Below are 25,630 nucleotides of genomic sequence, written 5' to 3' on the forward strand. Positions count from 1 at the left end.
GTTCATTCCTTGTTGGATCACAGGTAGTATAAAAAGTAGATTCCAGAAACGAACACACAGTCTTGTTCATTAACAAAGCACTTTATTTAAGCACTGGCTAAGGTAAACTTGCCTACTTGGTATTTTTATTTATTTATTTTTTCGTTAACCTCCCTCCTTCCTCTCCTGCTGGGCCCACATTCCTAGGTCTTTGTCTGTGCCTGGTATTTTAGAAATTATGGCAGAGGAAGGCAGTGGGTGGGGCGTTCTGGAAGCTGGGGGCAGGGAAGAGGGTGGTCACTTGCAAGGTCAGAGGTCGAGCCTGCTCCATTCAGCTGGGGCAGCCAGATTGTCGCCAGGCGAGGGGGGGGAGGGGGGCTGGAGGGGGCGTGTCGTGCATCTGCCCGGGAAGCCCCAAACAGGCAGCTCCAGGCCCTGAATTCCTGCCGCCGGAGGACCGCTCCTCCCTCCCCCACCTTCCGGAGCCACAGTTCACGGCCTCTGCCACATTTCTAGCCCTTTGGAAGACATGGGTTCCAGTTTATTCTTTTGTAAAATAATCTTCCAGCTATTGCAGAGAGAATTGCACCCATGCGAACCCTTACTATTGCTCGTGTTTTCACAAGCTCTAAAATTGTGGGGTTTTGACCTTAGAAATGGCAGGTAGAGGAGATACGGAGCTTCTAAATGGAACATGAAATCTTCCCAAAGTTTTATGCCAAAGTTTAGCTAGATGGTTTATAAAAATTGACCGTATTTTCAGTTTTTGGACACTTTTAAAAATCGATAGTTTATTATAAATTATAAGCACCACTAGGACTATGCCGTTTTACTCACCCATAGCTTTTTATTACGAACCAGCTGGGTGTCCCCCAGCACCAGCCCCACCTCTGTGGTGTCCCCACAGTCGTCCTGGCACTGCAGAGCACTGGAGCCTCCAGAATCAGTGTGCTCTAGGCACTTAGAGCTGCATCGGTCCTGTGACATGATGCCAGGCGGGATTGCCTCCAGACACCCCTGCCCAGTTGAGAGATCGTGGGCTAGGTATCTAAAGGGGCCCGGGGCCAGGGCTTTGGGCACCCTGCTGCCACTTGTTCTGACCAGGATTTCTTTTCTGGCTACTTCCTCTGCAGAATGCTTGAAAAACCTACCATTTGCAGGATATCGCCTATACACATCATCATCCAGGCTCTGGATTGTAAAAACCTAAAACCCAGAAAAATCACCTTGGTTCCTTGGCAGTCACATAATTGGTGCCTGGCTTCCTTGGTTGGCCCAGAATTACTTCTTTTCTTTCTTTCTTTCTTTCTTTTTTTTTTTTAAGATTTTACTTATTTGAGAGAGAGAGAATGAGATAGAGAGAGAGCATGAGATGGGGGAGGGTCAGAGGGAGAAGCAGACTCCCTGCCGAGCAGGGAGCCCGATGCGGGACTCGATCCTGGGACTCCATCCTGGGACTCCAGGATCATGACCTGAGCTGAAGGCAGTCGCTTAACCAACTGAGCCACCCAGGCGCCCCTCTTTTTTTTTTTTATTAAAGATTTTACTTATTTATTTGACAGAGACACAGCGAGAGAGGGAACACAAGCAGGGGGAGTGGGAGAGGGAGAAGCAGGCTTCCCGCGGAGCAGGGAGCCCAATGCGGGGCTCGATCCCAGGACCCTGGGAGCATGACCTGAGCCGAAGGCGGCAGACGCTTAACGACTGAGCCACCCAGGCGCCCTGGTCCAGAATTATTTCAAAGCCTTTTGGTTTGTGCTGTTGAGTCCCTGAGATAGGGCTCTTGGGATTTCAGGGATGGAAGTGGTCTCCGGAGGCACCTAGCCAGACCCCTTGTGTTTCATATATGAGCCAAGCCCAGTCAGGTGACTGGATGGATGGCCCCATGGCTAGATGATGCCAGGCTCAGGCTAACACCCTCAGGTTCTTTTCCACTCACTGTACAAGTGAGAACGGTTATGCTTGCACAGACTAAAGAAAGCAAGGGGCCTCCAGTCAGTCCACACAGCTGTTCAGAGAGGAGATGAAGAGGAGATTCTTAGCTGTTGGGCAGGGGCAGAGGACAGAAGGTTCAGAGACATGTTCTATTCAGATGTAAAAGGAACCTGCAGATGGGAGGTTTTCACACTTCACATGGGCATCATAGAAGTGATACCTTTATTCCTATGACAAATGGAGGAAGCAAAGGGAAGGCATGAGGTCGAGTTGTTGAAACGGGAGCGGGGGTTGCTGTAGCAGAACATTGTAAAAAGAGACTGTCCAGGAATTCCTCCCAAGTTACCAGTTCATCATCTTTTGGTTAGTATTTAAGGTTAGCTTGGGAATTTTAGCTTTTATCAGATTAGAAAGATTAGATCAACTCTAAATGGTGAACCTGTTTTAAAAAGTGATTGGTCTTGGGGCGCCTGGGTGGCTCAGTCGGTTAAACGTCTGACTCTTGATTTCAGCCCAGGTCATGATCTCAGGGTCATGGGATAGAGGCCCATGTCAGGCTCCATCCTGAGTGTGGAGCCTGCTTGAGATCCTCTCTCTCCCTCTGTTCCCCCCTCCCCCGCAAAAACACAATTGGTCTTGAAGGCAAATTACTGTCACCAGATTTCAGTCTCCTGAGGTTGCTGGAAACTACTGTACAGGACAAGGCGTCCTAGTCCAGTCACAAACCTGATCCCATTTCCCCCTTACAATATGGAGCCCCTAAAACCTGCCATATCAGGACCATTTCCTAGAAATAGGAACATAGCATCCTAAATCTTTTCCCTGTTTCTGAATCCAGAAGTTCCTGGAGAAGCAGCCTGACCCACGCAGGATCACTCACCTCCCTTTTAACTCTTCTGAATCCTGAGTCGAATAGGCCTGTTTCCCTGACTGAGCTCGGTTTCCTAGTGGACATGCTCTGTGCCAATGTGTTGGTTAGTTAATAAAATAACCTGAAGTGGGGGGCACCTAGGTGGCTCCCTCAGTTGTCTGCTCAGGTCATGATCTGACCAGGTCAGGGCTATGGGCTCAGTGGGGAATCTGCTTGAGATTTTCCCTCTGCCCCTCCCCCCACTCACACGATAGCACGTGCACTCAAATAAGTGAATCTTTAAGATAACCTGAAGAGAAGAGAAGCAGCATTCTCACTCCTACCCTGTGGGTCTTTCTAATGGGAACATTGCAGCCCTCCCTCCCCATCTCCGTGTCCTGTAACACTCTGCCTCCTTCTGGGCCAGGGTGAGCTCCTGTTCTGTTCCACACAGAATCACCTTGCCTCAAGTCTCACATCCTGGACTCCATGATACCTAGTAAGGTGCTTAGTGCTCTGAAGAGCTGGTGTCAGGAATGTCTCGGAACCAGCTCTTCAGAAGGCTCACGTTGGCCTCCCTGTTCTGCCCCTGCTTGCTGTGTGGCCCCAAGACGTCATGACCTCTTGTCTTCATCTGGGGATTAAGCGTATTGTGTGTGAGAAAGCAGCCCCTCGGACACCGCTTCCCTGCCTGTTGCATGTTGGCTGGCTTTTCCTCACACCCAGGTATACCAACGGCAAATTTAAGCACTGCTCTTGAAAGCAATCCAGCAAACATTTACACAGAGTGGTGCTAAGTGCTCTGTTTTGTGGAGGGATACAGCTAGACTGGCCCAGTTTCCGTGCCAAGGAGCTTTCGCTCTTGAGAGCTCCTCATTCATCAGCAGGTGGAGGTTGTGCCAACCCTTCTCCCCTCCCAGCATGCTGGGCCCCAGGGAAATACAGAGCATCACATAAAGCAGTTCTGTCAGCACGGGCTGCCTCGCAGGGTCAACTCCTTGGAACAACTTGGCAGGAAGAAGAAAGACAAGAAGCTGGCTGACCTTACCACTAGCTTTTTGCCTTCCTTCCAGAAGCTTCAGCCTGTAGCTTGCTTGAGTGCCTGGGAGAACCATGCTTTGCGCTTTGAACTAATCTCCTTGATGGGGAGGGTGGCTGCAAGCTGTGGTGTGAGGGTAATTCTGGCTCCTAGCCATGTTTCACAGACCCAGAGACTGGGGTGGCAAGACAGATTTTTCTGGTATATTCTTTCACTTGGGCCCCCAGTCTCAGACCAAGGAAACACAATCTCAGAACTTTTCTGGGTAATTAATCTGAGATACAGGGGAAAATTCCTTATGCCAGGGGGATTGTTTTATTTTATCTTTGCCTTTGCAGCGTCTCAGTTATACTTCTGAATGAAACTGGAGTGGACAGAGGGCACTGGTTGTTTTCTCCTTGATCTGGGCCGAGGGCGTAGGGAGGGCCGGTTGTGCTCACGTTGACTGTGCTTGCTAATTGGGAAGGAGTTGGCTGAGGGTCTGGAATCCACAGAGCACCCCCGTGGCTGCCCCCTCCCCGCTAGTCCCGAATCTCTCCTTCATGCCTGTCCGCTCTCTGGTCTGCAGGTGCTGCACTTGTACTGTGACACCTGCTCGGTGCCCATCTGTCGTGAGTGTACGATGGGCCGGCACGGGGGCCATAGCTTCATCTACCTCCAGGAGGCGCTGCAGGACTCGCGGGCACTTACCATCCAGCTGCTGGCTGACGCGCAGCAGGGCCGCCAGGCAATCCAGGTCAGTCCTAACCCGCCCTTCACCTGTTTCCCTTGTTCTTTCTTACACAGAAAACCTTTCTCGCTCCCTTTCAGATGGCATGTGTAGATTACTGGGCAGGCTCCAGTGCGTGGGAGCATGGAACAATGACCCAAATGAGCTCATGTGACATCCACACAGCAGTAATCCCTTGGGGAGGTGGAGGGTTCAGGAAGATGAGAGGGGTGTGGCCGAAGTCGAGAGGGGTGTGGCCGAAGTCGACTAGCCAGTCACGGCTTGTCTAGCTGGGCCCCCACCACGTCATCTGCCTGTTTCTCATCCGGCCCCTTCCCCAGATACCAAGTGGGCATATTAGCATCCCTCAGTCAGGACTGCAGAAGGACTGGATACTTAACGCTTTCCAGATGGATAACCTCTGCTGTTCAGATTGATTTATCGGTGAAAAATAAGTGAGCAACAGAAGTTTATCGCAGACTCTTCCCTAAGTAATGAAGTCACCTCCTGGTAACTGAGACCCTTGCTTCTGTTGAGTCTCCATCCCTTTGGGGTTAGGAAGGGACACGTGTAACTTTGGGGCATAGAAAAGTTCTTTTACAGGGGCGCCTGGGTGGCTCAGTTGGTTAAGCGACTGCCTTTGGCTCAGGTCATGATCCCAGACTCCCTGGATCGAGTCCCGCATCGGGCTCCCTGCTCGGCAGGGAGTCTGCTTCTCCCTCTGACCCTTCCCCTCTCATGCTCTCTCTCTCTCTCTCATTCTCACTCTCAAAATAAATAAATAAATAAAATCTTAAAAAAAAAGAAAAGAAAAGAAAAGTTCTTTTACAGCTATGTAATGGCATAGCCTGAAATGATTTTAAAATCTTGTCCAGGTGACAAGGTTTCAAGAAAGGAAAAAATCATATGTTTTCCTTATCTGGTAGGATAAAGCCTGAAAATCAGGAAACATTGCTAATCGTTGAGCAAAAATTGAATGGGAAACCGTTATTTACATTCTTAGAGTATTTGAATAAGTGAATTGTTTAAAAAATAAGATCCTGGGGTGCCTGGGTGGCTCAGTCGATTAACCTCAGGTCATGATCCCGGAGTCCCGGGATGGAGCCCCACATCGGGCTCCCTGCTCAGTGGTGAGTCTGCTTTTCCCTCTCCCACTCCCCCTGCTTGTGCTCTCTTTCTCTCTGTCAAATAAATAAATAAATCTTAAAAAAAAAATAAGATCCCCTTTTTTTGGATATGGTGAAGAATTGATCATGTGCTCTAAAGAAGGGGCAGAAGGTAAGTTTCTCAGCAGCTATCATATTCCTATGCATGGTATTGAAGTAGTCTCTCTGAAGACTCAGATTATCTGATACTCAACTCATACAATTAGAGGTTTGAGAGTCTGTGTTTCTGCAGTGACTAATTCTGGCATATTCTTAGGCCAGAGTGGCTTGCTTTCTTGTATATGCCTTCGGAGTGGCTCTTGGTCACTCATAAATTATTGTTTGCCAGCATCCACACTAGTGCATAGTTCTATTTTATTTCTGTTTTGGTGAACTTGTTGTCCCTGTGGATGAAGTGGTTTGTGGCTTCCCTTTTTATCCCACTACCATTAGGACCTGGTCATTTGCCTTACGGTGCTGCTGTCTCCTGGATTCTGGCTGCTGTCAGCATCACCTGGGGGAACTTAAAGACCTGCTGTCTGGGTCCTGCCCCCAGAATGTGGTATTACCTTACCAACTCCTTTCTCTCCTTGGAGATTGAGAACACTCAGGCGTCCTTGAAACATGTTTGAGAGAATTGCTGGTGCTCTCCGCTTCCTGGGATCCACCACTCTGGAGACAAAAATGAGTTGTCATAATTTGCTGGAAGCTTGAGGAGAGATCTGTGGTTAAAATGATGAGATATCAAGGAGGTGGAAATTTGAACTTTATATGGAGAGGAGAGAGAAGTTGACGTGCAGAAGGTTTTGTCTGCAGTGCTTAACTTCCTACAACAAATCTAGTCCGTGTTCACTGAGCGTCTGCTGTGTGAGTAGTGAAAAGAACCTCGGGGGGCACCTGGGTGGCTCAGTCGGTTGAGCATCCGCCTTCAGCTCAGGTCATGATCTCGGGGTCCTGGGATTGAGCCCCTCATCGGGCTCCCTGCTCAGCGGGGAGTCTGCTTCTCCCTCTCCCTTTGTGTTCTCTCTCCCTCTCTTATCAAATAAATAAAATCTTAAAAAAAAAAAAAAAAACAGCAGCAGAAAGAACCCCAGGATGAAATTCAAATGTGAGTTGGTACTGTGGTGCCTGATGGGCATTTTGGGTGGAGGAGACAAGTGGCAGATGGATATTTGGGCTGAGGTAGAAGGCTCAGTTTGTTAATAATCTATATGGCCACATCCAGGTACACCTGCTGAACATCAACTGCATCAATTGTGAATTGACTTCTTGAAAGTCCTTGTGTAACTAAGTATGTGGGGCAGGGGAAGGGTACCCTTTTGTGGCTCTTGGTTATAATTCTTTAGAACCTATACTCGGCTAGTGTTCTGAAGATTGGGGTAGGATTGGCTACCCATTTCTGTCTGAATGTTCTTAACAGGTTCTCAATACATTGACCATTCCTAAGACTATCTGGGGACCCTCTAATGAAAGTAGAGAGGTTCCTATGTGTTAAGAAGGAAGTCCCCTGGGTTTGGTGGAAAAAACATTGCCCCTCTTTCCCTCGGAGCGCACTGATGCCAGCGCATGCCTTTGGGGGAAGGGAAGTTGAGGTAAAGATTGAGAACAAGTTAGTTTTGCTCAAAAATCATTGCCTGAAGAGCCAGTTTGTTCCCATGTGAACACTATAAACAAGCTCTGTCCCCAAGGTCAGAAGTAGGTATGACCCACTTTTCATTGTAAGTATTTTGCAGATGGGTAAGATCAGTCAGTTGTGGGTAACTGAAACTGATTGAATGAGAATGGGGAGGAATTTGCATGTGTTCTGTGAATATTTAACTGAACCTCTGCTTTATTAAGGGAGAAAACAGTTCTGAAAGCTTCAGGTAGAATTCCTGTCTCAGGGACGCATCTCAAAGCCATTTAAAAAATACTCCTGGGGGGGGGGAAAAATACTCCTGGAAGACATTGGAAAAAGAAGTTACTATCTAGCACTGGGCATGCTTTTGTTTATTTATATAAAGAGATAATAAGACCTGTGTGTGAATCTACAAGTGTTTTTTCCTTTGTTGGTCACCAAGCAATGGAAAGGATGACAGATACTGAGATTTTGAGAAGTTCCCCACAGGGTAAAGAAGTAACCTTGAAATGCCAGCAAAGGACACTACTCTGGGGGATGGGGTGCATGGTGCTTTGGGCACTTGATTTCTTTTCTTTTCTTTTTTTTTTTTTAGATTTTATTTACTTATTTGTCATAGAGGGGAGAGAGCGTGCACAAGTGGGGGAGCAGCAGGTAGGGGGAGAAGGCGGCTCCCCACTGAGCAAGGAGCCCGATGCGGGGCTAGATCCCAGGACCCTGGGGTCATGACCCGAGCCAAAGGCAGATGCTTAACCGACTGAGCCACCCAGGCACCCTGTTCATTTATTCTTAATAGTATTACTAAATAAACGAGTCACTCGGGAGCTTTTAAATATTGCTTGTTTGTACTGGCAGATTGGGAGATCCAAGAAACAGAAATAGGCTTTATTTTTTGCTAGTAACTTAAGACATCAAACTAAATAAGAGGTGTTAAAGGCATAGATTTAATAGGTTTAAATTCTGATAGCAAATACCAGAATAAAAACCTAACTAAGTTAAAGGATTATTGCATGAAAAGGAAGGGGACCAGTATTTAAAAAAAAAGAGAAACCCAAACTGAAGGTAGATATATGTTAAATACCTAAAGGCAGGAAAGCATTCTAAGATTAGAAGTGATACAAAAAACATGTGCATTTTTTTCAAATTTTTAAGCAATCTCTACACCCAACACTGGGCTTAAACTCAGGAACCTGAGATCAAGAATCTCATGCTCTTCTGACTACAGCCAGCCAGGAGCCCCAAGAATTTGTGTATATTAAAAGGAGAGCAACTGGGGCACCTGGATGGCTCAGTCTGTTAAGCACCTGACTCTTGATCTCAGCTCAGGTCTTGATCTCAGTGTTGTGGGTTCGAGCCCAGCGTGGAGCCTACTTTAAAGAAAAAAAAAAGGAAAACAACTAGAAGAGAAATAGTTACTCCGAGAAGATCATAATAGGTAAGTACAACTTTTTAAAAGAAAGGCACAAACAGGTGAAGGAATGAAAGAGATGGAGATACCTTCCAAAGGGACAATCCAGCCATTTAATGCAAACATACAGAAGTATATTCAGCCTGAGCAGTAAATCAATTAAAATGACACCAGAGTACTATTTTGGATAAGGAGCAAAGTATGTACACCACCCTTAATCTTTGTGGGTGGGAGAACATGTTTTGAACAATATCCAGAGCTTTAAATGTGGAAGGAACTTATTTCCAAGGCCATGTCCTTTATCCTGAAGGTATGGATTGCACCCGTATGAATGGTCAGCAATAGAAGTTGGGGTTTTTTAGCCCCTTAATATGTATAGAATGTTCGTGATCACATTACAAAACGGTGTTGACTAAAATTAGCAGACCCTGAAGTTGCTTCAAGAAAAATTACTTAAAATAAGTAAACAATGCATAAAAAGATTATGGGAGGAAGTAGAAATAGGCCAAAATATAAATAGTGGTGTTTTGTTTTGTTTTGTTTTTAAAGATTTTATTTATCTATTTCACAGAGACAGAGATAGCGACAGCAGGAACACAAGCAGGGGGAGTGGGAGAGGGAGAAGCAGGCTTCCCTCTGAGCAGGGAGCCCGATGCGGGGCTTGATCCCAGGACCCTGGGATCATGACCTGAGCCAAAGGCAGACACTTAATGACTGAGCCACCCAGGCGCCCCTAAATAGTGGTGTTTTACTCATTATGGTGGGACTGAGGCAAAATTTTTTCAGCTTTCTTGAGGAAAATTGATAGACAATGAACGGCATATATTTAAAGCATACCAACATAACGTTCAACATGTATTTCACCCATGAAAACATCACCATAGTCAAGGTTAGGAACATGTCCATCACTTCCTAACATCCTTCATTCTGTTTCCATGTCCCCAAGCAATCATTCAACTGCTTTCTGTCATAGTTTAGAATTTTCTTCCGTTTTCATCAGGTAGGAGACGAATTTAGCCATAAGTAACAGGCTTTCACTCTGCTCCTAAATATGGTGGCTTAAATATGCAACGTTTTAATCTGTCCTGTTTAAAAAACTTAGTCTGGAGATACTGATAGTCACTGGAGAATCCTTCAGCTTTACCCCCCTGTACAGAGGTGTTGACATTCATCCCTATGGCCACAAATGGCTGCCGGAACTCAAGATAACACATCTATATTCTGGACCATTGGAAGGAAACCGACATTCTCTGGCCTTTTATAAGATTTCCCAGAAGGCTTGCTCAACACTTCTTCTGTCCATTGTCCAAAATCCAGTCTCACACATCAGTTGCAGGGGAGTTTGGTTTATTTGTTTTTCCTTCCAATTTTTTATTTAAATTCTAGTTAGTTGGGGTACCTGGGTGGCTCAGTCAGTTAAGTGTCTGCCTTTAGCTCAGGCCATGATCTCAGGGTCCTGGGAATGAGTCCCGCATCGAGCTCCCTGATCAGCGGGAAGTCTGCTTCTCCCTCTCCCTTTGACCCTCTCCCCTGCTTGTGCTTTCACTCACTCTCTCTGTCTCTCTCAATTGAATAAATAAAAAATAAATTCCACTTAGTTAACATACAGGATAATATTAGTTTCCGGTTTAGAATTTAGTGATTCATCACTTACAACACCCAGTGCTCATCACGAGTGTCTTCCTTAATCCCCACCACCCATCTAGCCCATCCTCTCAGCCACCTCCCCTCCAGTAACCCTCAGTTTGTTCTCTATAGTTTAGAGTCTGTTTCTTGGTTTGCCTCTTTTTTGTCCCCACTATGTTCATCTGTTTTGTTTCTTAAATTCCACGTGTGAGTGAAGTCCTACAGCATTTGTCTTTCTCTGACTGGCTTATTTCACTTGGCATAATACACTTTAGCTCCATCCACATCGTTGCAAATAGCAAGATTTCGTTCTTTTTGATGGCTGAGTAATATTCCTCTCTGTGTGTGTGTGTGTGTGTGTGTGTGTGTGTGTGTGTGTGTGTATCACATCTTTATCCATTCATTAATCGGTGGACATTTGGGCTCTTTTCATAGTTTGACTATTGTTGATAATGCTGCTATATACCTCAGGGTGCATGTATCCCTTCGAATCAGTGTTTTTTTATCCTTTAGGTAAATACCTGCTAGTTCAGTTGCCAGGTCATAAGGTAGTTCTATTTTTAACTTTTTGAAGAACCTCCATACAGTTTTCCAGAACGGCTGCACCAGTTTACATTACCACCAACAGTGTAAGAGGGTTCCCGTTTCTTTGCATCCTTGCTAACATCTGTTGTTTCCTGTGTTGTTAATTTTAGTCATTTGCAGGAGAGTTTTTATCCAAGTGCACTATAGCCTTAAATAAGGTGGACCTTTCTGTTACTTTTCATCTGATATTAGTAGACAGTCAGTAGTCATGATAAGGGTGACCAGTCCTTTAGTGAACTTTAAATTGCCTGCGTGGTTAAAAAAGGAAACATTAGCCCTTTACATATTAAACAAAAGTGATAGATACTGTACCATTTAGCACAAAAATTAGGACTGAGCTTGATGAGTAAGCAAAATTTAAAATTTTGTAAATTAAAATGTAAGTTCATCTAGACTTTCTGGACTACTTTGGTTCCCTATTCTGTTTTTGTTCGATCCCTTTAATAGACCATGTAACCTGCAGGAACTCCTTGCCATGATGGAAAGTTGACCACAAGGAATGCTGAGAATGCCTACTATTTTATATAAATTTATATAAACTAGCCCAGAAAGTAGATCAAGAAAATGTTGTTTTTTGTTTTTTAAATTACAAATTACTGTTACAAATATGGAAATGGAAGAACAAAATTTAGTTGTTGTGCCCAAGATCCCAGATCTCATTAACCATAGGCCTTCTGTTTTTGTCAGTAAGAATTAGTGGTCCCTGTTTACCAAGGGCACCAAAACCGGCATTTTCTGTAAATAATGCCTGAGGTTTGGGTGTCATTCTTTACATTTTGCAGAGAAAACTTTGCTTGAAAGAGATTAAGTAATCCTCCAGAAGTCACACTAACAATGAGTAGAGGAATTGCAGTTTGAACCCAAAACTGATGGTCACCTCTCATTTGGGAGGCAGCTGTGCCCCCGCGTACCCTCCCTTCTCATGCATTTGCAAACAATATAAACAAATGTGATGAAAAATGGTTCAAGAATTTTAATACATCATTACCTAATTATTATTTTTCCCATGCTGTCTTAATTAGGATCCTTGGTTGCAGCTGAATGAAAGGAGATGAATAGTCTCAGGTGACTGGGTAGGAGAAAATATGGATGGATCAGGCTTCAGGTGTCCAGGGACTCAGACCTTGATGCCAGCACTCTGTCACTTAGCTCTGCCTCTCTCCATGGTGACCTCATTCTTGCTGTTGAACATGGTTGGCATGCATGGGCATCTCTTCAATCTTGCACTGTTCCAGCAAGCCATCCTCAGGGAAAGAGTGAGTTTCCTTTCTCCTCTCCTCTTCCCTTTTGGGGTGGAGGGAGAGGTTGGAACCTCCATTTGTAAAATTTCAGGGTAGGGCCCTTGATTGGCTTGGCGTCCTTCATTCCTCCTTGGGCACCATGCCTGGATGGTAGTGAAGCGTCCTCTGGACCAAATGAATATGCATGAAACGTCCCAAAAGTAAAGGCCACTAGCCACACCAAATCTGCAGGCAGATTTAAGTTCTTACCAACTTTACACCACCTTTAATGAGTATCAGTGACCTTTTACAATATATCTGAACTCTACAACTTGGGACTTGTGTGTTTTCATTTCCTTTTACCGACTTTTGTTTAGAAAAAACTAGGAGCTCCATTCCCTTTCTTCAACCAGGGACATTTATCCATTATTAAATTACAAGTGTCAGATGTACAGTTGACTGTGAACCACAGTTTCTAAGTTACAACTCTTAGAGACTGACTACTTGCCTATATTTAGCTTGAGTCTTAGTTCTAGAGAAAACACCCCGAAGTAAATTCTCCTAATTAATTCTATTTAGTCCTGTAAAAAGAATTTACCATGATGAGGGTCTAGAGTTACTGACAACAAAGGAAGCCTGAGAGATGTTTGTAGTGTACCTCATCAGTGTTTTAAGGGTGACCAGTCTTCCTGGAAGTACAACTTTTGGCCACTTTCGTAATTAGGGCTTTTCATAAGGTGCCCTGATCCCCTGGGTTGGGGGAGATACCCATAATCAAGATCAAGAATGTAGTTGCTCTCTGCATAAAGAGAGCCTTCATTATTTCAGTCACCCTTAAGACACCATTGACTGTAATATGCACATTTATTTTATATACACCTAAGAAAGGAAAAAGCCCATTGACAGTTTTAAGATGAATCATAGTTTCAAAGGTATTAAATGTGATAATATTACACTTTAGAGTGAACTACAGTAGTTCCCATATCAGGTTTTGTGGTCTGTGAGTTTATGGGTGACATTTGCATTCTGTCATCTTCTGCCTATCAGGACACTTTTCTTTTCCTTTTTTTTTTTTTTTTAAAGATTTTATTTATTTATTTATTTGAGAGAAAGAGAGAGAGAGACAGAGAAACAGCATGAGAGAGGAGAGGGTCAGAGGGAGAAGCAGACTCCCTGCTGAGCCGGGAGCCCGATGTGGGACTCGATCCCAGGACTCCGGGATCATGACCCTGAGCCGAAGGCAGTCGCTTAACCAACTGAGCCACCCAGGTGCCCTCTTTTCCTTTTTTTTTTTTCAATTCATTTGACGAGAGAGAGAGAGAGAGAGAGAGAGTGCGCGCACACATGCACACAAGCAGGGGGAGCGGCAGAGGGAGAGGGACAGCAGACTTCCCACTGAGTGGTTCGCCGGATGCAGGGCTCCATCCAGAACCCTGAGCTGAAGTCAGAAGCTTAACTGACTGAACCACCTAGGCACCCCATCAGAATACTTCAGTAGCAGTCATCTGGCCGCCCCAGTTTCCCCTAGCAGACATCATTAATCTCTTTCTGTGCTCTTTCCTATGAAACCCAGGTGGCCTCCACCTCCCCTGCACTGATTGGCCTGCCCAGATTGAGACCCTCAGTTTTCAGATGTTTGATTGGATCTGTTAACATCTAAAAGATAACTTTTTTCCCCTCAAGCCCCATGCTTATTGGGTAATTTTTTATTATCCGTCCTTACTGCAAATTGAATGTTTCTGTTTTTGAAATTTATTCAGCCCTTTTCCCTACTGTCGTTTCCCCACCCCACCTGCAAATGCCCTGTTTAGATAATGGGAACTAGTTTAGCAGGTCCTGGTCTGCACATCTTGGAATGCAGTGCTTCACGGGACTGTGTATGATTCGGAAAAGAAAGCTCTATTTTTTGTCTCTACACACAGGGCTTTATGACTCTGAACCCTAGGAATGATCCTATCCGTGCACACTTGGGGATCCCTCAAATTACAGTAAGGGCTTTGTACCCTTTCTACCTGATTGAAAAATGGAAGAAACAGTTCTTGTCCTAGAACAGGAATTCCAGGCCTAAGGGCCTGCTAGAGACCTGGCAGGAAAGATCGAGGGAGCAGGCCTGCTAGGAGACAGTAGCGGGGGAGGTGAGTAGACAGACATTCGCTATGTAAACCCTCTTGCTACACAGAGGGGGTGGGGGTGGTCACTGCGCTCTCCTGCCAGTTCTTGCCCTGTAGGAATGTAGGCCTGTTACTTCCATTTCTTCTGTTTTTTATGGAGAATCAGTTGGGTAAGTAATATGGCATTGGTATAAATAGAAAGCATTTTGCCACCTCTGCTTTCCATTGAGGAAGCTAAGAAATAAATGGACAAAGGCTGGGTTGCCTCGGTCGCGTATTGACTTGGACACCCGCTGGTGCTCATTAATGCTGACACATCTGAAGACGGGTTGTGTGGGTTACTAAGTTCTCTCCATCGTGACCGACCCTTTCACACGCTTGCCGTGTGGTGCTGGGTCGCAGCACTTCCAACCACAAATCCGGACGTTGGGAAAGGGGACTTCCTTCTTCCGTTTGACTTCCTGTTCTCAGCAGCAGCAGTTTGTCACCCAGCAGCAGAGGGTTAGCTCCAGTTCCCAGCTTCGGCCGCTTCCAAAATGAGCTGGGCACACCCCTGGTCCCTACCTGTAACCCCTACTCTCCTCTCTTTGTTCTCCTGGCCCAAGGGTGGTCGCTGCCGACTGCAGGCACGGTCTGTCTGTCATCTTCTGTGTGCCCTTTGCCCTGGCAGTTCTCCACTAACTGTTCAACCCCATTTTCTACATTCAATTATCTCTTTAAATATCTAGCGAGATTTCCCAGCTTCTAAATCAACCTCGACCACCTGAGACGTTTGGAATCTGCCAAGTCCATCATGAGACCTGCTTATATGCATTTACTGATGGGTCAGTCTAATTTTTTTTATCTTTTGGTAATTTGGATAGTTCCATCTACTTCAATTTGTTGGCTACTCTTTCCTAGGGCTGCTATAACAAATTACTATAAACTGGTGACTTAAATAATAGGAATTTATTCTCACATAGTTCTGGGGGCTGGAAGCCCAAAATAAAGGTGTCAGCCGGGCTGTGCTCTCTGAAGGCTGTAGGGAAGAATCTTGCCCTTCTTTTTCCAAGCTTCTGGTAGTTGCCAGTAATCCTTGGTTTTCCTCGGCTTGTTACACCTACATCACTCCTAATTTCTGCCTCTGCCTTCATGTGGTCTTCTTTCTGCATGCCTGTTTTCACATGGCCTTAAGTGATTTTCAGTCACTGGATTTAGGACTCTACTCTAGTCCAGTATGACCTCCTCTTAACTAATCAGCCTGAATGTGGGGGAGACAATATTTAACCCAATATAGTTACCTACTGCTTTGATGAATATGGATGGCTATGGCCGTAGACGTTAGCAAGTGTAAATTATATAGAGATTGTTCCTGCTACAACCCAGTGGCGAAGTATCATGGACTATGTACCTAACCCCCACATAGTGTGCTATGTAATGACACTTGGGACAGGGTAGTAAAGGTGGAACAGAAACATTATGGGAAGGTGTCCTTCACTGCCAGTTTCAGGAAGATAGTGGCATCTGAGCTGGGTTTTTGAAATTTAGGGTGAATTTGGAAGAGAAGGCATTCCAGGCCATGGATAGTTCATGAGCATTCTCGATCAGCCGAAGTGCCACCTCTGATCTTCAGGCCTCACAGGGATTGGGGCAGAGAATGCCACGAGCAGTTAGCCACGGCAGCCATGGGTGGTTTGGGGCAGCTGCAATGTGTGTGTGACTTTCATGCCATTGGCGTGTCTTGTAGACTGAGAGGATTAAGGGGGGTCCCCAGTTGTAAGTGACAAAATGAGTCACAACTGTTGAATGAAAGCATACTCGTATAAATAAGGCTGCTCATGTACTGTTTGATTCCATTTCTGTGAACTATCCAGAATAGACAGCAGTGTAGAGACTCAGCAGATTATGGTTGCCATGGGGGAGTGGGAGGGGAGATGGAGAAAAACTGCCTAATGGGTATGGAAGCTTCCTTTCGACGATGGAAGTGTTCGCAGCTAGGTGGTTGTGATGGTTAGACAATATGGAATGTGCTAAATGTCAGTAATGGTACACTTTAAGTTCTACCTATTTTAACCACAATTTAAAAAGCAAAATGGGTCAGGAAGCATGCGTAGGCCTTGGTACATAACCGTACCTGCATGACAGGAGCTAGGTGGGATGAAGGGAAAGGGTGCCTGTGGTCTTACTGCAAGTGTTTCTCAGCTGAGCACTGTTGATGTTTTACTCTATGAGCTGCTGTGCTGAACTCCTTCCATGTATTACCTTGTCTTTTCCTCCTATTGGCCGAGGTTGCGGAAGGCCAGGCACTTGTCTGGGGCCTTGCAAATAGTAGGACGTGGAGCTAGGGTTTGAAGCTGGGTTACCCGACTCCTAGGATGACTGTCCAGCCTGCTTTTCCCAAGATGGCCTCAGCTGTAGATGTGCTGCACATGCTGGAAACCCTTGGTCCAGGGCACACTCACGGTTGGTCACCCATGAGCGATTCCTGAGCCCAGACCAGGCTCCAAACCCTGCGCGCTTCTCTAGGCCCCTCTTGATGTGGGACATAATAACACCCTTAGACCTGTTGCACCATCAGCAGTTTGGAATCCCTGATTTAAGACCTCAGTATCTCAAAGAAATCCTTGTGGCTTTTCAAGACACATCATGTAATATTGATGAAAACACTGGGCCTTCTGTCTTGATTAATTTTTTATGAACAATAATACGTCTGATTAAACTGGCTGGTTTACCAAGGGCTGGTCGTACAGAGTGGGGTGTGTGGTGGTGCAGGGATGGTCTGGCAAGCGGACTGACCACAGGGCACGGCATGCGTGGTTTCTGTGGCAGATCAGACAGTATCCCCAGTGTCCCTTGGGGTTGGAATGAGCTGTGCTGCTGACGACGTGACAGGAACATGATGGCTACCTGCTGGCCTGCAGCAATGGTGCACCTTGACCTGAGCGCTGCGCCAGCCTGCCGGGTTTTCCCACGTGGCCAGGAAGGCCAGAAAGTCTGTGGGAGCTGGTTCGTGTGCTGGTCCGGTCCTCGTTCCGCTCTTCGGCTTGGACCCAACTACACTGGTTTCACTGTGTCGGAATAGCTCTTAAGAGTGCTGAGCACCGTGTAGGTGCCGTTTCCCATAGGAAGGAACCCAGCGCTTGCCACGGCCCCTTCGGCTACGTGTCAGACAGGTGCCGTGCTCCCCTTGCGTGCCTGCTTTCTTTCCGGGGAAGTGGATCATGTGGTCTCGGGGGCCCAGGGTGGTAGCTCTTCCGGTTTGTGACAAGCAGACTTAAATGTTTTTGCTTGAGGAGTGGAGGTCCCTCTAACGCCATGAGCCTGCTCTTGCTTTTCCAGCTGAGCATCGAGCAGGCCCAGACTGTGGCGGAGCAGGTAGAGATGAAGGCAAAGGTGGTACAGTCGGAGGTCAAAGCTGTGACGGCAAGGCACAAGAAGGCCCTGGAGGAGCGGGAGTGCGAGCTGCTGTGGAAGGTAAGGAGTGCTGCCCACCCCCACCCCGGGCCTCCTTGGCCGGCCAGCAGTTTTCCAGTGAACTGCAGCAAAACCACGAGGATTCTCAGGTCAGATCCCAGATCCCAGCTCGGAGTGGAGAACACTTGGGAGGTTTTCCATGAAGTATGTTGGCAGAAAGATGCAGGGCTCCTTGTACCATTGTGTGTGCCATCTGAGCACTAAAGCCACAAGAAGCCTCCTCGGGAGGAGTCAGGTACCCAGGACTGGAAGGAGCCTCATGTTTTATGTTGCGCACACTCAGGGAGACAGAAGGGGGCGCAGTCGAGACTGTTGTTATGAAAAGCAGGCTGCTGGGAAGTATCCTTATTTTTTGGTGTCCTGCCTGGTTGCACTTCCTGCCCCCTTGTAGAAAACCACTAGGGAGGGCAGCGAGCGAATGCCCTTTCTTCTGTTGCAGGAGGAAAGAGTGCTGAGCAGGCTGGTGTGCTGTTTAGACAAATCAGCTGGAAAGATGACTTTCCCCACCCAAGTCCTCATCTCAACATTTTCTACTCTGGCCTTTACCCCCTGCCCCAGGAAGAGGGGAGAATATGCCTGTGAATGGGCCAGTACCTCAAGTCAGTTCAGCTCCAAGATGACATTCTCTTAATGCGTGAATAAGACCATACACATAGCTCATTAAAAAGGGTGCACTTAGGTGTGTGCATGCTCGTTTTAATCATCTAAACTATGCGAAGGTAGAGATGGGGTCTCCATTTCTGAAAGTGATCCTCACCAATCACTATGCCCTAAAATGTTCTGGAAGGCTGTGTTGGGTTTTGCTTTGCATTTTCCATTTAGTTAGCACATAACTAACTGCTTTCTGCCTTTGCTGACCTCTCAAGGAATATGGCTCAGTTACCTTTTGACGAGAAGAGAACGATCCTTGGCTAGAAAAATTCTTTTTTAATTCAGCATGTATTTTATGCAGGCACCTTTGTGGGCCTGACGTGGTTTCCAGACACTCACATGCCCCCGTGGTCTGCCAGGCTCATGCCACCCACGAATGTTAATTATAACTGAAAGGGGCCCGCTTCATGCAACCTGAGAGCTCCCTGGTGTGCTCCCTGGTGAACTCTGCCACAAACTTGCTCTTCTGGATTTGCTGATGAAAAGGCCTTTGTGCAAAGGAGTTTCTGCAGATCTCACCTTAGGTACCCTCCCTCCTGTGAGGCCAACTCCTGTCCTCTCCCTAAAGGAAGTTCTCTTTCAGGGGGCATGGGAAGCAAGTTTTTAGTCTTGGAGAAGCAAATTTGGAAGAAGAGTCAGTCTCTCTGTGTCATATACTTTGTTTCTACATTTCTAAAAACTTGTTCTCAGATAACCTCCAGAATATGCATGCTCATTCTGGACACACCTCAGTCCCATTTGTCTTTACTTTTTATTATGGTACCTCACCCTAAATCCTGTGGGAGTCCCACTCTCTTTTACTAATTACTGACTTTTCTGCCCCTCCCAGCAAAGCTTTCCTGCCAGTTTTCTGCCCTGCCACGTCCTTGTTACACATCTTTTTTCTTGCACTCCCCATTACTGAAGATATTTGAGTGCCGGGTGACCCAGTTTTGGGTATCTAGATGCACTTCTTCATGTTTGTGGCTTACAGATTTCCAGTGGACTTGGTGACCTCGTGGGATTAGCTGCAACCACCTAGTTGAGGAATCCAGACCAAAGCCCAGAGGTTTGGCCCAATGCAAAAACCAAAGGACAAAGCTTCTCTTTGATCTGTCCCCACGTGGGCCTCTCTACACATATGTGTCTTGCTTCCAGAGTGGACAGATGGAATAGCATGAATGGGTCAAAAATCACATCATCGCCCCCCTTCCCGAGGGAAAATCTGACTGAAATCCAGGCCTCCCCAATAGTGGAGCTGTGTTCTGAAATAGACTTTCTAGCGTTCTGATTAGTAGAGCCCTCAGGGGTCCTGGTTCTCTCTACATGACGGCACGAATCAGCTAGGTGACTCATTTATCCCCTTCACAGGGAAATCACTTCGAATTGGAGGTCTTTTACTGATTTAATGCACAAGAATGGATAAGTGGCTCTGTTTCATTGGTCACAGACAATCCCACATTCACAAATCGTGGGTTTCAGAACCTCAGAGGCAGAATTATTTTAGCAGGTCAGAATTCAGGTTTCTATATTACAACAATTTAGATTGAGAGGGCTCCTCTGGAAATACTAGAGGCCAGTGGTTTCCAAGGACTTACTTTCTCTAAATTTGGGGTGTGTGTGTGGCCTTTCAGGCTCCCTGTGAAGACAGAAAACCATGAAGAGGACTATGGGATGTGTGGCAGGCCAGGGGGGTACAGGTTGTAATCTTGAATTAGGTTCTCAACAAATCCCTTCACTCTCTCCACACACAGTCTGTCTTCCTCCCCCCACCGCCCCCTTTCTCTCTCTCTCTCGGAGTGGAGAGTGGGGCAAGGCAGGGATGGTAGAGTGGAGGAGAAATCACTGAAGAGATTGCAGGCTCTGTAGCTATGCTGAAAATTCAGCCCTTTGGGAGTGTAAGACCGGCCTTGTGCTCTAGTCCCCTGGGAAGTCCTGCTGGTGAGGGCCACGTTCTCAACCTGTCATTACACACCTCCAGTGCCTGGCACAAAGCAGGTGCTCAGTAAACATTTGTTATATGGCTGTGCTTAGCTTTTATATTTTATTTCTAAGTGACAGGAATAATAAAAGAACTCCCTCTATCCTTCACCCAGATTTACTGATTATTTACATTTTGCCCCATTTTCACCCTACTCTGTATGTGATTGGCGTGTTGGAGACAGGATGCCTCTTCCCCCGAACGCTTCTCTGTTTATTTCCTCTGAGCAAGGGCAGTCTCGTCCATCATCAGTTACTCAGAAGCAGGAAGTGCAGTCCTGATAGTGTGCTGGTGCCTACTCCCTCGGTCCCTGGTCAGTGTGCACCAGCAGGAGCCTGCGCTGCAAGTCGTCGTCCTGTTTGCAGTCATCTCTCGTAATTGGCACAGTTCCTCAGCCTCCCTTTGTCCTTGGATCTTTGCTGTTTTTGAAGAGCACAGACCAGTGGTTTCTGTGGGCTCTTCCTCAGCTCCTCGGGGTGGGTCTGCCCTCGTGATCCGTGTGATCCGTGTCGGGTGGTATGTTGGTTTTGTTTTTTTTTTTTTTGCTTGCTTCAAAGCCTCTGTCCTCTCTCCCTGCTCTCACCTTTCCAGGTAGAGAAGATCCGCCAGGTGAAAGCCAAGTCCCTGTACCTGCAGGTGGAGAAGCTGCGGCAGAGCCTCAACAAGCTCGAGAGCACCATCAGTGCCGTCCAGCAGGTCCTGGAGGAGGGCCGGGCGCTGGATGTCCTGCTGGCCCGGGACCGCATGCTGGCCCAGGTGCAGGAGCTGAAGACCGTGCGCAGCTTCCTGCAGCCCCAGGAAGATGACCGCGTCATGTTCACACCACCCGACCAGGCCCTGTACCTCGCCATCAAGTCCTTTGGCTTCGTCAGCAGCGGGGCCTTTGCGCCGCTCACCAAGGCCACGGGCGATGGCCTCAAGAGGGCCCTCCAGGGTAAGGTGGCCTCCTTCACCGTTATTGGCTACGACCATGATGGGGAGCCTCGCCTCTCAGGGGGCGACCTGATGTCAGCTGTGGTCCTGGGCCCCGATGGCAACCTGTTTGGTGCCGAGGTGAGCGACCAGCAGAATGGGACTTATGTGGTGAGCTACCGGCCTCAGCTGGAGGGTGAGCACCTGGTGTCTGTCACCATGTGCAACCAGCACATCGAGAACAGCCCCTTCAAGGTGGTGGTCAAGTCGGGCCGCAGCTACGTGGGCATCGGGCTCCCGGGCCTGAGCTTCGGCAGTGAGGGCGATAGCGACGGCAAGCTCTGCCGCCCCTGGGGCGTGAGTGTGGACAAGGAGGGCTACATCGTCGTGGCCGACCGCAGCAACAACCGCATCCAGGTGTTCAAACCATGTGGCGCCTTCCACCACAAATTCGGCACCCTGGGCTCCCGACCCGGACAGTTTGACCGGCCAGCTGGTGTGGCCTGCGACGCCTCCCGCAGGATCGTGGTGGCCGACAAGGACAATCATCGCATCCAGGTCTTCACGTTCGAGGGCCAGTTCCTGCTCAAGTTTGGCGAGAAGGGAACCAAAAACGGGCAGTTCAACTACCCTTGGGACGTGGCGGTGAACTCTGAGGGCAAGATCCTGGTCTCTGACACCCGCAACCACCGGATCCAGCTGTTCGGTCCCGACGGCATCTTCCTGAATAAGTACGGCTTCGAGGGGGCTCTCTGGAAGCACTTTGACTCCCCCCGGGGCGTGGCCTTCAACCACGAGGGCCACTTGGTGGTCACCGACTTCAACAACCATCGGCTCCTGGTCATCCACCCCGACTGCCAGTCTGCGCGCTTCCTGGGCTCCGAGGGCACTGGCAACGGGCAGTTCCTGCGCCCACAGGGTGTGGCCGTGGACCAGGAGGGGCGCATCATTGTGGCCGATTCCAGGAACCACCGGGTGCAGATGTTCGAGTCCAACGGCAGCTTCCTGTGCAAGTTTGGCGCCCAAGGCAGTGGCTTTGGGCAAATGGACCGCCCCTCTGGCATCGCTGTCACCCCCGATGGGATGATCGTGGTGGTGGACTTTGGCAACAATCGGATCCTCATCTTCTAATCACGTTCTCTAGGCTTCCGTGTTTGGGCTGTGCGTGCGTCTCTCTCTCTCTCTCCTTTTGAATTTCAAAGAAGAAACAGTCTCAGGGAAATTTCTTTTTTTCTTTTGTTTAAAGAGAACAAGAAAAGTACAACATTGCTTAAGTCCTACCTCATCTTTATTTTTTTACAGATGAATGTACTTATCTTTTCTGCAGGGATTGAGCCTGTGACGTGATAATTTCTATCTACCTCATAAATCTTTACATTTCCTTCTCCAGCAGGCCCTCTGCCCACCTCCCCACCCTCACTCAGTGGAGTTCACGTTCCTCTCTGACCCTTTGTGGGGCGTGATATGCACAAGCCTGGCGTCTCTGTGGCTGGGGGGGGGGGGGGGGGGGGGGGGGGGGGGGGGGGTTTTTTTTTGTTTGGGCAAAGGAAAAAAAAAAAAAATTTAAAATAAAAAAAAAAAAAAAAACTATAAAATGTGGAAAAATAAGATTTAAAATGCTGAATTATAGAGTATTTGTGTTCTGGAGAATACTGTGTTTATGGGATTAGATTGTGTTGTGATCTTGATCTTTTTAGGAAATCTTTTTTTTTTTTTTTTTATTTCTGCAACAGAAAACTTTTTTGTGTTCTCCTTTAATACCTCAGTGTGTATCATCCTGTTCAGCATCTTTTCTTATTCTTAGAAGATATGGATGTGGCTGTGGCTTGCTAGCCAAGAAAAGCAGACTATTCTATTCATGTTTTAGGGTATGTAATCTTTGCTTCTTTTAAGGGATGGGGTGTGTGTGTGTCTGTCTGTCTGTCTGAGTGTCTGAGCCATCTTATACCAGAATAGTAAAGCTGAAGATCATACACCACCACCCAAAGAAACTTTCCTTCTCACACTTTGGTTTCTAAAAAATAGATGTAGCTTAGGATTTTCAATTAAAAGTATTCTCAAAAGTTAAGTATTTTTAGTTTGTTATTGGTTATAAAGCTCAGTGGAAGGAAGAAGAAAATTAGCCTCATTCTCAGAAAGAGGGTGTCAGACCTGCCTGGCCTGTGGACTTGAGTGTGGGCCGGCAGGCGTGTGCTGAGGTGGTCCATAGAGAGCATAAGAAAGCAACAGGCTACCCCAAACTCTGCGGGAGGGCAGAGGTCAGTCCCCGACCTCTGCTTGAATGTTGTTCTGTTAATAATGCTAGGTGTTTCTCTTTCTGAACTTTTCCTTTAAAAGCACAATTTTTACCTGCTTTGGAAGTTCAGGGAAATAGAATGTTTGACAGTCAAATGAATAGGAACAACCCATCCCTACACCCTCTGCTCGGGTCACTTATACGGAGTGGTCTGCTCCCGAGCCGTGCAGTAGGACCTCATGGTTAACATGAATTTTCTCCCCAAAGGCCTTTGAATGTAAAAGATTTGTAAACCAAATTGCCCCAACCCAAAATGTAGGCTGTAATATTTTTTGTTACACCTCTGCCTCGGTACCAAAGAATGAAAATTTAGCCAGGCTCCCGCTGCAGAACTGTGGGATGGCATCTGTCACTTTACAGGGTTGGTTTGTAGTAAGCTGGACTTGGGTACAGAGCCTTGTGCTTCTGGACATTCTCTGTCTTTCACGTGGAAAGTAGGCATAGCTAATATCCTGCTTGTGAGAACCTATATGGGTCCCTGCATTCTCCCAAGTACTGAGGAAGAACCACATTCCGGAGTAGCACACCTCAGGAGCCCAAGGTGTTCTCAGACGGCAGGGGCTTGCTTCCAGGGAAGCCTCTTGTTCAAATAGAAGGACTAACGTCAGTTTCTGTTCCTGTATTTCAGAGAAACTCCCCTTGCAGTAGAGATGTAGTTTTAAATGAACCGAATGAAGTGACACATGGAGCAATTTGTTTTTGTCATCCCAAAAGAAAAGGAATTGATGGGGGTGGTGTAGCAAGTCAGTCCAATTGGTTTTCTCGTCCAGCTCTTTCGGACATTTACCACTTCAAGGTACCCTGTGTCCTCCCCATTGCTTTAGTTCTAGGGTTTCTGAATGACCAAAATGGGAAAAAACTCAATTCATAAAGGAGAACCGCATGCAGTAAAGGATCCAAAAATTGGAAAGTCGCACCAGACGACTGCCTCCCAGCTGCTGTGTTTCAGGGCAAGGAGGCGTCAGGAAATCTTGTTTTGTAAAACCGCGTTTTCTTTTATTGAAGCAATCTTGAATCCTTCCCCAGTTCCTGTTCGGTTGCCTTTTATTTGCCCCTAGGTGCTAAGTTCTTTGGTAAAGAGTTTGTGTAATTAAACATTTTTATTGTTTTTTGTTTTGGAAATAACTTGGTGCTGGTCTTCCTCCCCTCCTCACCCCCAACCCCCACCCCAGCCACCCAACGAACCACCCTTTGAACACCAAAGACACTGGTTTTAAATGCTTACAAAATTTTATCGAAGAAATGGATCTTGAAAATTCTTAGAAGTGTTCTCAGAAACCTGGGATGAGTTACTTCAGGTGGTCACTGCCTTCGATTCTCCCATCTTCACGCTGATCCGTCCTTCCCAGTGTCCCTGTATGTGGGGTAATTGTGGGACCTGAGTGAGGGATTTTGTCGGTGAAAGCGGTAACGTACAACTGTGTACGTCGCTAGGCCAGGGTTTCCACACTTGACTGAAATGATCAGGTCTCAATTAATAGACTGACCAGTTTGCAGGCTCAAAGCTAGTAGGTCCTCCCCTGAAGGGAGCGTGTAGGTGCGTGATGCGGCCCCTCTGCCCTCTGTGGTGGTACATCTCCCCACCTTGCTGCACCCAAAACTGTGCACCACTGCCATTTGAGAAACATGGTCACACTTGGGAAGCTTTTGTTTTTGAAACACTGGCCATCTGTGGCTGCCCACGATTGACTCCTGACCCACAGGGATTGGTGCGAAGCACTTTGGAGTGTGTTTATTATACGATATGGAAGGCTCCAAATCAGAGAAAGAGGAGGAAAGCCAACATTGGGAACTCCGGTGTGAGTGAGGCTGTAAAAAATTGGGGTTTTTAACTGGGTATCTCCTGCCTGTTAGGTGATGCTAGGGTAGGTAAGAATTGGGTGGATGATGAGAGTCTTGAACACCGTGAAAAGATAAGGCTGTGGGTACTGCGAGGGAAGAGTATAAATTGTTTCTGTTAAGTAAATGTGGTATTCAGACAATAATCCCCACGTGTGTCCGATCTGGTCAGGTGGCAGGGTGGCGCGGGGTAGAAGGTCAGTTTGTGTTTGGAGATGCCAGTTGGATTTGGATATGTAAGTTTGGGTATTGAGATGGCTAAAGGAGATCTAAATAACCCGCAGATACAAACCA

General features: G+C 47.0%; 1 protein-coding gene across 1 annotated transcript in view; it reads left to right on the forward strand.

Annotated features, from left to right (window-relative positions):
• The window catches only part of TRIM71 (tripartite motif containing 71), a 64,149-nt gene extending 41,817 nt beyond the window's left edge, over positions 1-22,332 (forward strand). Inside the window, exons 2-4 of the mRNA XM_021677525.1 lie at positions 4,372-4,539; positions 17,544-17,678; positions 20,881-22,332. Coding sequence (XP_021533200.1) covers positions 4,372-4,539; positions 17,544-17,678; positions 20,881-22,332 — 1,755 coding nt within the window. The remainder of the gene's footprint in view (positions 1-4,371; positions 4,540-17,543; positions 17,679-20,880) is intronic.
• Positions 22,333-25,630: the final 3,298 nt, after the last annotated feature.

The sequence above is a fragment of the Neomonachus schauinslandi genome, chromosome 1 (assembly GCF_002201575.2).
Source record: "Neomonachus schauinslandi chromosome 1, ASM220157v2, whole genome shotgun sequence".
In the NCBI taxonomy this organism is placed as follows: domain Eukaryota; kingdom Metazoa; phylum Chordata; class Mammalia; order Carnivora; family Phocidae; genus Neomonachus; species Neomonachus schauinslandi.